The following is a 14,949-nucleotide window of genomic DNA, read 5'->3' as shown; positions in this document are numbered from 1 at the left end:
GACTATACCTCTTCTTCGTCGATTTTGGATTTTGCCAAGAGAAGTTTGCGGTCAAAATCTCTCTGTTTTTGCTCTCGCTCTGTCTCCAACTCCGCTAGTGCCTTTTGGGAGTCAGCAAACTTCTGTCGTAGATCTGTTATCTGTTGGGATGGAAATTTTTAAAAATGCAAAACACCATCATGCATTTTAAAGCCAATGTAAAGTCTACATGATCCAAAGGAACAAAATCAGTATTTGGGGGTATATACACCAGAAGTATGTACTACAATATATAATTTTAAATTAGTCTCTGATTATATGGCATTGCTGACAATTTTGGCAGAGACCCTATGAAATTTTTTAGGGTTCCAAGTAATAACTCCATAGAAAGAAGAACTCTGAGACAGATAAGTTCCTCACGGTACAATTTTACTTTCCCCAAACAATCAGTAACATTGTCCAATCAAGGTTCTGGCTGGTTGCCTGGATATGGTGCTCCTCCTCCTTCCAGCTACCTGTTGGAATGACCTTGGTTCCCACAGGAAACTATTTTGTTTTGGCTACAAACCCCCATCTAACTATGTTTCCCGCCCCCCCCCATCCCTTCTTCACATTGTGGCAACCCTGAAGCCTCCAAAATGGCCCCAGCCAGGTTCACTGTCAACTAAAAAAATACTCCTTTGGTCTTTTTAGCTGTCAGAAAAAGGGAATGGGGGAAAACAAGGCATTCTTGAAATGCCTAGATAATCACCCCAGTAGCCCAAAGTTGTCGGAGCATAAGAAGGCTATTGGAGAGCATGATGGATGACTCTTGGAGATAGATGTGTCCCATTGGAGAAGTCACATCCAGGGGGTGAGAGGAAGACCAGCGTCAAGGGGGAAATGTATGATGTAATTTAATATCAGCTGCACCCAGCTTACGCCAACATGGCAACCTCTAATAAATCAATTTTCTTTTCTCTGAGATGCGGCTAGAGACTTTTGATTTAAATGAGGGTGGGTTTGTTGGAGCCCTGACATTTACTTCAGAGTTACAATACAAGTAATCCTTGACTTAAGGCCACAATTGAGCCCCAAATTTCTGTTGTTAAGCGAGACATTTGTTAAATGAGTTTTGCCATAGTTGTTAAGTGAATCACTACAGTTGTCAAGTTAGTAAAATGTTAAGTGAATCTGGCTTCCCCATTGACTTTACTTGCCAAAAGGTTGCAAAAGGTGATCATATGACCTTGGGACACAGCAACTGTCATAAGTAAGAACCAGTTGCCAAGCATCTGAATTTTGATCACATATCATGGGGATGCTACAAAGGTCATAACTGTGAAAGATGGTCATAAGTCACTATTTTCAGTGCCATTGTAACTTGGAACTGTCACCAAATAAACTGTTGTAAGTTGAGGACTATCTGCAATACCTTGTCTACATTATTGTTTATTATAAAAATAAAGATACTAAATTTTTAAAAACCACAAAACTGGTATTATTGGATTGATATTTTCTAAGTCTGCAGTTAGCAGCTGTGATAAGTGTAATTTTCTTTTTTCTTTTCTTCAAATCCCCAGAAGTGTTTAAATCTTTCCAGGCCAATAAAAGATAATTATCTTAAAGGAAATTTCTAACAGATAGTGCTGTTGAGACCTTATGGCTCAGCTAGCATTCCTGTATTCCTTCATTTGGATAAGAACTAGGCCACGCTCATCTTGTGTTGTTCTGTCAAAAACATCTCAGATAGAGCAGTCCTGGATCTTTCTCATTACCTTCTGCTCATACTGATGCTTCATGTTCCGGAAATGGTGATCCCACTGTTTATTCACCTCCAATAGCTAGAGAAAAAAAAAATGCATCAAGTTATTTTGGACACATCCCCTTACAGCCTTCCTCCTCTGATGCAAGCAGTCCCAAGGCTGAAACGTAACTTTCTTTTGTTTTCTAAATCAATATTCTGCATGGGATCATTCAGGTATCTCCCCCGTTGCTAAACCTGGTAATTATCATACTTAAGCAGAGGTGGTATTCAGCAGGTTCTGACCAGTTTTGGAGAACCGGTAGCGGAAATTTTGAGTAGTTCAGAGAACCGGCAAATACCACTTCTGACTGGCCCCATCCCCATCCCCGTCTATTCTCTGCCTACCGAGTCCCAGCTGATCAGCTGGGTCTTCTTCTGTTGCCCTGCACAGGAGAACAGGGCTGAAAAGCAGGTTAGTGGGGTGGGGAGGGAATGGGGATTTTATAGTATCCTTCCCCTGCCATGCCCAATAAGCCATCCCCACCAAGCCACACCATGCCTACCAAGCCATGCCCACAGCACCGGTAGTAAACATTTTCGAATCCCACCACTGCACTTAAGTCTATTCCAAGGCTTCCCTGGACAGGAAGAGGAATATAAGCATAGGGCAGACTTTAAAGGACATGTTTAGGAAGCGCTCTGGTGATGGTTAGATTAGGAATATAATAAATAAAACAAATAAGAACAGCAGGTAACATGACAGGTTGGGAATCTGGAGAATCATTCAGAATAGTTCTGGAATAGAAGGTAAATAACCTCTATGTTTATCTACTAGCAGCCATCACCTGATATAAACTTTTTATAATTCTAAGGGGAAAAAAATCCCTTGTATTTGACTTGCCTCATTGCGCTGATGTTCGAGTATCTTCACTTTCTTCTCACTTGCTCCCAACATGCTCTTCCCTGCTACTTGCTCCTCTGTGGCTCCCTTCTAAAAGGCAGATACATATCAGACCTTGAGAAATCATTCAAAGCAGCCAGCTCAATATTCAGAAGTTGACCTCTTTCTTTCAAAATCTACAGTCTAAGGCAGGGGTCTCCAACCTTGGCAACTTTAAGGCTTTGTGGACTTCAACTCCCAGAATTACTCAGCCAGCTTGCTGGCTGAGCAATTCTGGGAGTTGAAGTCCACAAGCCTTAAAGTTGCCAAGGCTGGAAACCCCTGATCTAACATACTGCACATCTCAGTTCCACCTTTTCCCCAATATCCTGCATATTGCAGAATGGAGATGATTAAAAATACCAGAGATCTTTTAAGAGAAGTTGCCATTTGACAGGTTCCCTCATAAATTTCCTTAAATCATCTGTTTCTGAAAGCAAGAATTACTGAGCGTAAAAGATTCCTCTTTGGATATTCATTCCACGGAATGATGGAATGAGACTGGTAGCATGGTCTTAGCCTTTTTATAATTTAAGATATTATTCTTTTATTTTTATTTTGTTATCTGTTATTTATTGTAAACCATTGGAAGTTGATCCTGAATCTGAATCCTGAGCCTAAATACAGGTTATGCATTTTTTTCCTGAAAATTCAAGATGTTATATTCCAAATAAGTTCTATATTTAAATCACACACCTTTGCACCATTATGTCAGAAGATGAAAAAAAAAAAAAAAAGGTCATTCGATGTTTAAGCTAAGATCCACAAGCCTTCAGTTTTAAATACATGTTACTTTGGAACTTTTTTTAATCTATCCCTTTTACTGTAAAGCAGACTTTCAGATATAGCTAGGCTCACATTACTGAGAGATAACTTCCAAGCAGTTTGAGGCTAAATGTTATCAGCATATGTCACAGGATAGTGGTTCAATGTAGCCTAAAATATTCTTACCTGTTGCTGCTCAGCGCATTCTATATTTTCTGCTTTTACACTTTCCTTACTTCCCATCATCACCATCTTTCTGAGTTCCAGATTCTCACACCTACATTAGAAAGACATCATCACCATCATCATCATCATACACAGTATTACATTTTAAGGAAGGCATTTTAAGCATGTAAAGGCAGCTGTCACAGTAGCTGTCATTCAGAATAAGATTTACTTTAAAGCTCATGGACCAAAAATATGTATCGTTAACTGAATTAGATTACTTCAACCGAGGATAATGATAATATACCGAGTGCCCACTAATATTCACAGGCAACCTGCCTCCAAATACCATTCAAAATAAAAGTAGGAGTAGGAGAGGAAGGACTAGGGGAAACATGATAGCAGTGTCCCGGTATCTCAGGGGCTGCCACAAAGAAGAGGGAGTCAAGCTATTCTCCAGAGCACCCGAGGGCAGGACAAGAAGCAATGGGTGGAAACTAATCAAGGAGAGAAGCCACTTAGAATAAGAAGAAATTTCCTGACAGCTAGAACAATTAATCAGTGGAACAATTTGCCTCCAGAAGTTGTGAATGCTCCAACACTGGAAGTTTTTAAGAAGAGATTGGATAACTATTTGTCTGAAGTGGTGTAGGGTTTCCTGCCTAGGCAGGAGGTTGGACTAGAAGACCTCCAAAGTCCCTTCCAACTCTGTTATTCTATTCTATTCTATCCTATCCTATCCTATCCTATCCTATCCTATCCTATCCTATCCTATCCTATCCTATCCTATATTCTTCACTTCCTGCTGATGGATTTGACATGAATATTTAGAGTCGTAGTTCCCAATCTTTTGGGCACCAGGGACCGGTTCCGTGGAAAGAGTTTTTTTCTGCGGACTGGAGGTGGCGTGGTTTTGTATGCTGTCTGCGTCCCACAGATGGGGCTTCACTTGTTTGCGTGGCCCGGTTTCCAGCATGCTGCAGCCCAGTGCCAGTCCACAGACCAAGGGTGTCCCTTGATTTAGAGGACACAGAATGCTGGAGGAGATAATCCTTTAGTCTGATCTAGCCCTACTTTCTTACATCACTATGATGATATATATTTGTTTTTTTCCCATATAAGAACTGTGGTGGTGCAGTAGTTAGAATACAGTATTGCAGGCTATTTTTGCTGACTGCCACTGACTACAATGTGGCAGTTCGAATCTCACCAGGCTCAAGGTTGACTCAGCCTTCCATCCTTCCGAGATCAGTAAAATGAGGACCCAGATTGTTAGGGTCAATATGCTGACTCTATAAACCATTTAGAGAGGGCTGTAAGAACACTGTGAAGCGATATAGAAGTCTGAGTGCTATTGCTTGCTATAGAACATCTCAAAATAGCACCATCCAATTTGTTAGATTTCTATTCTGCATTTCCAAACAGATCCTCAAAGTATCTACAAGGAATTCCCATGATTCAGTATAACATCAATGGGGAAAAATGCTATAATTATGTTACAGAAATTATTTTTAAATTCCTTGTCTCAATATGACTTAAAGCACAATTCTTATCACATTAGTCTATAACAGTTCTATTACTGCCTAAAGAATAAAACAAAGCTCTTTCGATTTTTATTATTAAAAAATCCCAGAAATGTTATGTATATGCCATTTTAAGCTACTGCTGGAAAGGCAGGATATAAATCTAAGAACATATATTTAAATCACACACACCATATTGTGAATTTAAGGTTACATTTACTCTAAGAATGTTGGTTTGAAACAGAGTCTGATTTTGATTTACAAATTGAGCTAGAGCAATTTTTTTTATTCTTGTCCAAGCAGTTAATGGACTGCATTATAACACGAACAGAATGTACAGCAGTGCAAAATTCAGGTAATCCCAGGTTACAAGCATTTCCTTAGCAAATGTTCGAAGTTACATGATAGTTAAACATAAACAAATCCAAAAATTATGAATGTTGCAGCACCACAGCAGTTGTTCGCCCTTATGAACAACTGCTGAGGCTCTGCGACATTTGTCCTGCCTATTCCTTTCCGCTCCGCACTTTGCTGGCCAAAACAGAGTCTTGGATGGTCCGTTTTGGCCAGCAAACTGCCAGGCGAGGCCTGCACATACCAAAAGGGAACTGTGGTGCGGCACACGCAGCTGAGAGGCTGGAGAAGAGACAGCTTGCTAGATCTTTGCACAGTAAGTGACCCATAGCACAGCAGGCTGGGGGTGGTAAGCAATTGTGGGGAGCATGAGGTATTTCAGTGGGCCAAGGAGGCCTGGGGTGGTCTGAAGCAAGTGGCCTGTTCCATCACTAGGCCCCCCACCATGGCCTTCCCCACTCAGATAATACCTTTTGTGCACTTAACAAACCACACATTCGATTAGCGAATGTGTGGGCAAAAGGAGGGAGTGATCACATTCAAGATACGGGATTCACTTCCACAAATCCTCACGTTACAAATAGAATGGGCAGGCTCCATTTCATTTGTAACTCAAGGACTACCTGTAGTACTTTTATTCCCTACTTGAGAGCTAACTAACAATCCTAGAAGATAGGTTGCTCAGGGAGTGTAGTATTCATATCGGAACTGGATACCAAGGGCACCATCTCATGGAGAGTTAAACACATAGCTTTTTAAAAAGCAAATCTGATTATTAGCCCACATTTCCAGCTAAAAATAAGGTTTGGACTGGAATAATCATGGAGTTGAAGGTAGGGTATTGAAAAAAGCTTCACTTTTACCAGCTGAAGCCAGCAGGATACAAATGATGTCTGTGTGACTAAAACCAAATTACACAACGTCTCCATATGATTTCCATCAAAAGTAAGAAAGATTCGTGATGCTCTGGATCAAGCTCTTGTAGCAATTCTCAAGTACAGTCAACTGTGAAAATAAACCTTGTGCCTCTGTTTCTAGTTAGAATTTTTGAAAGAAATGCAAATCAAATATGCATTTTTCCCCCTGAAAGATCTCACAGATCATGATAAATCTTATGAAAGGAAGGCCATTTCTTTTTGGTCAGGGAGAACATGTGAATCCCTACCTCGCTTTCATTGAGAAGGAAGAGAAATATTTCTCCATGAGCTATTTTGATCTTTCACGAAACATTCTGGGCTAAAAAAGATTTTCTAAAACATGTGAGATGCCCTGATCCCAAACAGGCCACTACTAGTGCTAGGCTCTTTTTGTTTGGGGTTTGTTGGCATAGTTTTACGCTACCCTGCACAAGCTGAGCAAACTAGCATTCAAGTGGGAAGATCCTCACAATTGTCTTCTAAACTTTACCTGAGTTCTGGCCTTTCCTTCATTAAGTAAGTAAATGGTTTCCGATCAATGTTTAGACTCATTCTGCACCATGCGATATATATTCCATATATATATGGAAATTCCCTTAGAATTCTCTGGGGCTTCCCACCATTGTAACTTTTTCTATAAAGTACTGGCCACATTGCTGCTCCTTCCTCTTCGGGTAGATTAAAGTAGATTAATGAATAAACTTGATACTGGAATCAATATGTGTAGTAACACTAACATAGCTACTCCAGGATAGGGGACTTTTTCTTGTTTCGCAGTTGCATGTTTGCTCACCAACGTACTCCTTTCCCACTTCATGTTCACTCACCTTAGTTTCTCTGATATCTCATTCCTTTGCTCTAGTTCCCTTTCCAACTTTGTCCTCAGCTCCTCGTTTTCACTCCGCAACTGTTCACACAATGTCTGTTTGAAGGGAAAAGGGAAATTGAGAGAGAGATATAGGAAAGAAAGAAAGAGGGAGGGAGGGAGGGAGGGAAGGAAGGAAGGAAGGAAGGAAGGAAGGAAGGAAGGAAGGAAGGAAGGAAGGAAGGAAGGAAGGAAGGAAGGAAGGAACTATGCATTGTACCATATTTGTCAAGATCCATTTGAATGTTTGCTTTAGGACAATAGAATGCCACCAGACATGACAATGTGATTTCGAGCAGTCACAGAGCTTGCAACGAAGTCCCTACCCAGCATGAACTCATGGTAGGGGAATAGGCAAATGGAAGCTTAATATAGGAGCAATAAAACTAGGCCAACCTTCCCCAAAGGATGAATGGGAGATAGCAGTATTGAGGATGTCACAGAAATAAAAGAATGAGGAAAAAAAGGTAAAAGTCATAAAAGGCATGATGAAACCAGCTGGCCAGGGATGAGATCGTATGGTTGGGTGCATAGGGAATATTTTTACGAGAGATGGCCTGTACCTTGCCTGTTATGGCCATTCGGTGGGATTGGGAGGGGAAAGAAAAAAGACAAAAAACGAAGATGAGAACTCAGGAATACAGAGAAGCAAATGAATTGTGCACATCTACCAGCAGCCCTCGGACCTGAAGAACAGACGTCCTCTGCTCATTCTTGTGTACTTTGGAGGCCAGGCGGTTAAACTCAAGAGCCATGTGCCCCAGATGGGCGAAAAGCTGGGTTTTGTCAGACTCCTCAGCAAAAAGACTGAGTGTGTTCTCGAAGCGCTGAAGGTGGAGCATAAGGTTGGTGTCCTCATTCAGAAGTGGCTCTAAGTCCTGCAGAAAATGATCCAAAGGAGAAAATTATATCGGGAAAAGCATTTGGTCATTTTTGACTTCAACTTAGACCTGGAAAATTCCTCAAATAGGATTACCTAGTGTTGTTTTATTCTGCCCTTTTAAAAAGCCATTTTTTAATTTGTTTGCGATGGGAGGGGCAACTGAAAAGGATTACAGGGTGATGGAAGAACAGATCTTCTGCCTCTTCTAAAGTTTGTATGAGGAATCTTCTCATACACTCACAGAGAGAGAGAGAGAGATGCTTTTTGTCCCTTAAAGCCCTTTTCGCTTAAGTGGAGAGTAGAAAACTGTCCCGTTTAGGGATTGCTCTGGTGAAAACCCAGTGTTTTATGAAGAAATTCAATTTTCTATACTAGGCATAAATCTATCAAATCTGTTGTAGCCCCTTTCCAAACAGTCTCTTTCCCCACAAAGTAGGAAGCCCATCGCACCCTCCTGATTCCTCCTTTCTCCGTATCTTCAACTTATACAATAATTGAATTTAAGAGATTGGGGCGGGGGTTCCTCAAAAGAAGAGGGATCTTTCTCTTAAGACTTGATTACAAATCCAAGGCTAGTATTTATTTCCCTTTTCAATGAAGACATGTATCTGGATTGGTATTGTGATTCAGTGGGATAGTACTTATCTTTGACAGTAATATTCTGGGTTTCCAAAATGACTCATTACAGAATTTTTACCTCTTTTACTCCTTTATGATTTCCCTGTTCCTGCTTTCGCAGACAGTTTGCCATGCATACAAATTAGTATGGTATTTACTTTCCTTATACCATTTTTTAAAACTCAAGAAGCTGTCAGACATATTGCCACTGAACGTTGCAGGCTTCTCTCTTTCCATAAATAAAATTCAGTTTACAGATTCCCAATCAACCAATCTTGGTGAAGTTTCTACGCTCACTATAGGTGCCAAAACCTCTCAGTTCAGGACTGAGTAGAGGTTGAATTGGACATCTAAGGATTATTGTTGCTTGGAATTCCCACTGTTGTGCAAGGTGTCTTTAGGACATATTTTGGTCGTCATTTGTAACTGAGGTATCCAGAGGTTGGTTTCAAAACTGGTTTGCAAGACCAATGCTCAAAATTGTTTTTCCCCTCCTTATTGAGCAACTATAATCCATCCCCCATTTAGGATGATGGAAAATGGTTTTTTATGGGCAGACCGTTTTGTGATGTGAATCACAGAATACTTATTCTAGAAATTAAACATGCTATGTACTCCTAGAAAGCTTAATTCTGACTGCACACTGCTGGAATGCTACTCTTTGCCTCAGCAAATTTCATAAAGAGCCACAGGGAGACTAACAATAAAACAGCCTACAATGACCTCTCCTCTGAATTACATTTCCAGATAAGATTCCCTGCAATCTCAGACCTGATCAAAGGAATTCAGCAGGCTCACAGAAAGCTAGAAGTGGGAGAAGAGACAATTGTTTAGCCCTTACTTGTAACTCCCTATTCCTCAGCCCCCAAGTTCCCATGCTGAAGAGGGAGAGGAAAGGCACAATTCTAATTGCATTTGAATGGAACCAAAAGCCGCTGCATAACCAAAGTGGGAGAGCAATCCCGTTCTAACAAATGTCCACCTCTATTTGAGGAGATATAGATGCCTCCTTCAGACTTTCCCCATCCAAATGAAGGATATGGAAGATTTGGAGCAAGATTTTCAGTAGAGGCTACCATTTTCCAACAGAGGTAAAAGCATGAAGCAAAACATACAAAACCATTTTTTAAAAAAAAAAAAATCCTTAATGTCCCAGATCCTAGAGAAGATCTGGATCTTTCCAGCCTTCCTGGAAATCTGAAGGGATTGGGGCTGCCATGTGGGAGGGGGGGCTCTTCCATTAAATCAGGTAGCATGAGAGAGAAGGTTCACTTGCCCCCAAGTGACACTGCTTCGCCGATGGGACTGGAGCATGCCCATCCTGCTGAAATGGGCAAAAATCATTAGGGATTTAAAAGCAGTCACCACGGCTTTGAAATACATCCACAATCCTACTTCATTACTACTTTCATGATCCTTACACATCTGGGCCATCGTTGCTTCTCTCCCATATTAAAGGTGCCTTTTTCCTACCTTCAGCTTTCCAGTTCCAGAATCTCATTTTGCAGTTGCATTAGCAATTTTCATTTCAATGACTGCAAGCAGTCTGTTCCTCAGACATATTTGACAGACAGACCCTCCTAAATGTACCTCCTTCATCTCAAGAAGCCTGCCAAGCTTTTGCTATTGAAACTACAGTTCACTCTTCAGAGTTTTGAGCGCCTAGGACTGACCCCTTTGTTCAGCAGCAAGCACAGCCAACTTGTATTGCCGCCTCACAAGCAGCCCATGCGAAAGGAATCTTTGAAAGTGAAAAGCAGGGAAATGCAAACTTTTGTTCAGCACCTATAGCTGACTCACGATCTCCTCCCCTCCAGAGGCTGCCCCAATGAACTTGGTTCAGGGAGGGAAAAAAAATCCAGTCTTGCAAGAGACTTTGCCCATTTGTCTGGCAGATGATTCATGAGGAAAAGACCTCAAGAAGGAACCATAATCTATCTTCAGACTAAGGTCTTTATTGCCTTGTAAGTCACAATATAAGGGACTTTGAAGGAACATAACTATACTCAAGGCAGATTCTCATTAGATTTTTATCTACTTCTCTCCAGGCAGTTTTCCCCAAACTCATGCCCTGAAGATGTGGCAGACTAACACTTCTGTAATCTGCCAATATAGCAAACAACCAACCATTATATATAAAAAACAAACAATTTAATTTATGGGTGGGATTTTCAGGGTGCGGCGAGGGAAATTACAGGTGTAACTGTATATTTGTAAATGTAGGCCCCATGGATCTTTTCCCCCCAGATATCATAGCTACATTATACAACAATGAAAAGAGTATTTAGACACTCTGTTGCTATGGAAATAGAGGTCTTTACCATTTTTATGTCATTGCCAAGCACTTGATAAGTATTTTATTACAGATGCTTTTTATGGTTTTAGCCTGTGAGATTCCAAAAATACCATGCTAAAATCCAAGGTCTTTCTCTGCTTTACGTTTAATTGTGGATATAAACATGCTCTAGCAATTTCATTTTCTAAAAGGAGACCTTTGGGATCTTTAGCTCATCCCCAGTACATGAGTGGAAGAGGATCGAATCCTTTTTAGCTCTACTGATATTAAAGTAAGCTTTCCCCATTATCCCAACGTTGCCAATGACATCCTCCAGCTAAAACAAGCTATCAACATTGTCATCTAGTAACATCAAAAAGAGTGGCTAGAGAAGGGAGGTGTAAGTCAGCAACATATATGCCAGTATTATTTGTGCTGATTTAAAGTTCAACTCTAGATGCCTCAGACTGATATGTTGTTATACAGGAATTGGGTACATCTAGTCTAGTGAAAAGAAGGACTACGGGTGATATTATAGCAGTGTTCCATTATTTGAGGGGCTACCACAAAGAAGAGAGGGTGAACCTATTTTTCCAAAGCACCAGAAGGCAAGACAAGAAGCAATGGATGAAAACTAATCAAAGATGGAAGCAACCTAGAACTAAGGAGAAATTTCCTAGCAGTGAGAACAATTAACCAGTGGAATGGCTTGCCTTCAGAAGTGGTGGGTGCTCCATCACTGGAGGCTTTTAAGAAGAGATTGGACAGCCATTTGTCTGGAATAGTATAGGGGTTTTTAGCTTGGGCGGGGGTATGTGTGTGGACTAGAACAGCAGTTGCCAACCGGTGGGCTGCGGTCATATCTGGAGTTGTGCAGTCATTATCAAATGTCCAGCTAAGGGCCAGTTTGCTTAAGAAGTATCTGAGAAAAGTTCCTTTGTCCATTTCTACCCCAGCCAACAAAGAAAACTTCAGCAAGTTTGGAAATGCAATCTCCTGATTATATCTGACAGGCCTACAATAGCTCTTTACCCCACTTAGTAACACCAAAGTTGATTTCTTGCCAGTTCCACACCACTCCAGATTTTGAAAAAGTGGCTACGTTTTATTTTTATATTAATATAGTTACTTCTTTAAGCCTTCTGCTTGACTAGCCTCGCCCATGCTGGCCCAGTAGCAATGCATGAAGAGGCTTGCTCTGTGTCAGCTTATTAAAAAAAAAAAAAAAAACAGGCCAGGAGTTCCCCCTTCCTCTGCTTAAGAGCCCTGAAAAATTCACAAGCAATACCAAGTAAATGGGACTCACCGCTGAGAGCAAAACATGAGACCTCTAGCAGATAAAGAACTAGTAACTATTAAGAAAGAGTTACGATCAATTATACCCAAGGAATCCTCTCATATTTTAGAATGTAAACATCAGACGGTTTGTTAGGATTTGGGGGGTGCGGTGTTTGCTTGTATCCTAATGGCTCCTTGAAGGAAGAAAAATTGTTCTGTTTACATACAGGACTGAGAACCATCAGAGGGCTCTGCTGGGTGGCTTTCTCCTCCAAAAATCCACAGCCCAATTGTTTCAGAGGAGCCCTGTGCCTTCCCAAGCACAGGAGGAGATTATAATCATGCTGAGGATTATGAGCATGATATGCCATCATATGTTGCTTTGGAAGAAACACGTGGGACATTTCCAAATTATTATTTAAGACACTAATCTTCTATCCCAGCCTAAAAATATTACTGGTAGAAAATTGGCTATCCAAAGCGATGGCCCTGACTTTCATTCACTGCAACAACCATTAAAACCACACAGATTGCTTTTGTCTTCTAGCTTTATCATATCCTATTTCAGCACATTGCTATTTTGCCATTTACAAATCAGGGCACTGTGGTATGGATGGTGCCATGCTTCAGATCTCAAGTTGAAAAGTTGTAAGTGTTGGTAAGCAATTTAAGGCCTGTCAAATTTTTTCCACTTTCAATTTCCAAACATTAGGGGTGCTCCAAAGTGGTGACATAACTTGGGGATTGTAAAGGTATTTTGGTTACTTTAATATAATTTAGATGTGTTTGGTAAATAACTACATAAATATCATAACTTTTTAACATTTTGTTTTATGCTGTACCTCTCAAGAAGCTATAAGTTTTCCTGGCCTTGCAAAACAGCAGGGCAATTCCTGGAAAAATATTTAATTGAATTAAGGAGGCACTCATATTTGCTATAAACTTGCATCAATTGCATGACGTTTATTTTCTCAATTTCTCTGTCTGATTGAAGATGATGGACAGAGCTAAGGGAGATTTATGTCTAAGCTAAAATCCAGCTTTCCAAAAACAAATTATGAACCACATATTTCTGCCAGCAATGAAATGCTTGGACAAATCATGGTACCAGAAAACTTGTTGAATAAGGGGGAAGCCATTAGATGGAATCAACTGAGCTATCTTAGAAAAAGGGGCAGCTTTCACCAAAATAGCATCCACATTCTACTGCCTGGACAATTCCCTGCAGTTTTCTGGGGAAGATTTTTATAAATAATTTGCCATTGCCTTCTTCCTAAGTCTGAGAAAAAGGTCCCAATCAAGTCACACCCCCACTAGCAGTTAAAAGGAAGAAGCAGCTGCAATCTCACATCACTCTGAGAAGCACAGAGCTGAAGAAAGAAGCCTGAAGATGATGAATGAGACTTCATCGAAACGTTGCCTAGATACTTTGAATCTTACGCGGGAGAAAACCCGAACAACCAAAGATCTCTCTCTCTCTCTCTCTCTCTCTCTCTCTCTCTCTCTCTCTATATATATATATATATATATATATATATATATATATATATATATATATACTTCCTGCAACAAGCAGCAAAAATATTTAGATATTTATACTCTTTCACACAAATCCAGTTATATACTCTCCAAGACCCAATATAATAAAAAAACTATGTTTTCTGGGGTTGTCCAAAGAGTGTAAAAGTAGGAAGAAATAGATAGCAATCCCTAATAGTTACAGAATTCAGAAGTCCCCATTTTTTGTTCTCAACAAAGAGAAACCACCGGTGGAAATGGAGGGGAAGATACAACTTTCCTGAGAGTTCTCATCAATCAACTCTTTCAAGCAAACTAATTTTGTCCCTGACCCCGGGTACTTCTGTTTTTCAGGAAACAGAGCTCTAGGAAACCAATTGACAGTAGCCATAAAACCGGAGACGGGGGCAGAGTCTGTACTTCTTCCTTTCAAAACATGAGACTAGGCCAGGGGTCCCCAAACTTGGCAACTTTAAGACTTGTGGACTTCAACTCCCAGCTACAGAAAAGTTGCTGTCTTTGCAGGTGGCGAGAAGGGGAGATTCAATGCACTCTGTGATGAGCCTTGGTCAGAAGAGTTGACCGGCCAGAGTCTCAGCTCTACAGGTCTTGAGTGCTTGGCTTGCAAAAAGCCATTTCCTCCCATAAGTGCAAAGCTGATGCTTCAGGCATAAGGCAGTTCATTAGACCAAATACAAATCTGACTTGAAATCAGCCCAAAGGAAAACCCACTCTTAGAAATAGATGTGTGCAAAAAAAAAAAAAAGGGGGGGCGGACACGACCATATGGAAATTAGGATGAGAAAATGCATATAGATTGCAGGTATCTAATTCTTATTTTAACATAGAGCGGGAGGGGAAACTTCTTAAGGACAAGATTTGTATAGCAGTGGAATAGTCTACTATGGAAGCTGTGGGTTCTCATCTCTGGAGGTTTTTAAGAAGAGCTAGACCAGTCACTTTTCAAGACTGGATTAACTGGCTTCCTTGTGGACTGCAGAGGGATGAACTGGAGCTGGGGTGTCAAACTCGCTTTCATTGAGGGCCACTTGAAGGTTTTGTTTGACATCGGGGGGCAGGAGGGGTACGGCTTCCTTGAGTTCCATTTTTGCTGGCAGAGGGTCACAGGAGGCCATCACAGCC

General features: G+C 40.7%; 1 protein-coding gene across 7 annotated transcripts in view; it reads right to left on the bottom strand.

Moving 5' to 3' along the window:
• Positions 1-14,949, bottom strand: part of TNIP1 (TNFAIP3 interacting protein 1) — a 42,680-nt gene that overhangs the window by 8,570 nt on the left and 19,161 nt on the right. For 4 of the 7 annotated variants that reach the window (XM_087924268.1, XM_087924271.1, XM_087924269.1 and 1 more), the window contains exons 6-11: positions 7,921-8,112; positions 7,197-7,291; positions 3,597-3,687; positions 2,607-2,696; positions 1,737-1,802; positions 9-140 (exon numbers count right to left, since the gene is read on the bottom strand). In XM_087924268.1, the coding sequence (XP_087780394.1) occupies positions 9-140; positions 1,737-1,802; positions 2,607-2,696; positions 3,597-3,687; positions 7,197-7,291; positions 7,921-8,112 (666 nt within the window). Of the gene's footprint in view, positions 1-8; positions 141-1,736; positions 1,803-2,606; positions 2,697-3,596; positions 3,688-7,196; positions 7,292-7,905; positions 8,113-14,949 lie in introns of all 7 variants that reach the window. The other 3 variants (XM_087924267.1, XM_087924266.1, XM_087924270.1) reach the window with 1 other exon arrangement.

The sequence above is a fragment of the Pseudonaja textilis genome, chromosome 2 (assembly GCF_049901715.1).
Source record: "Pseudonaja textilis isolate UNSWEBS1 chromosome 2, rPseTex1.2, whole genome shotgun sequence".
Lineage (NCBI taxonomy): Eukaryota > Metazoa > Chordata > Lepidosauria > Squamata > Elapidae > Pseudonaja > Pseudonaja textilis.
Note: the sequence above shows the minus strand (reverse complement) of the source record. Positions and strands in the feature narration are given on the sequence as shown.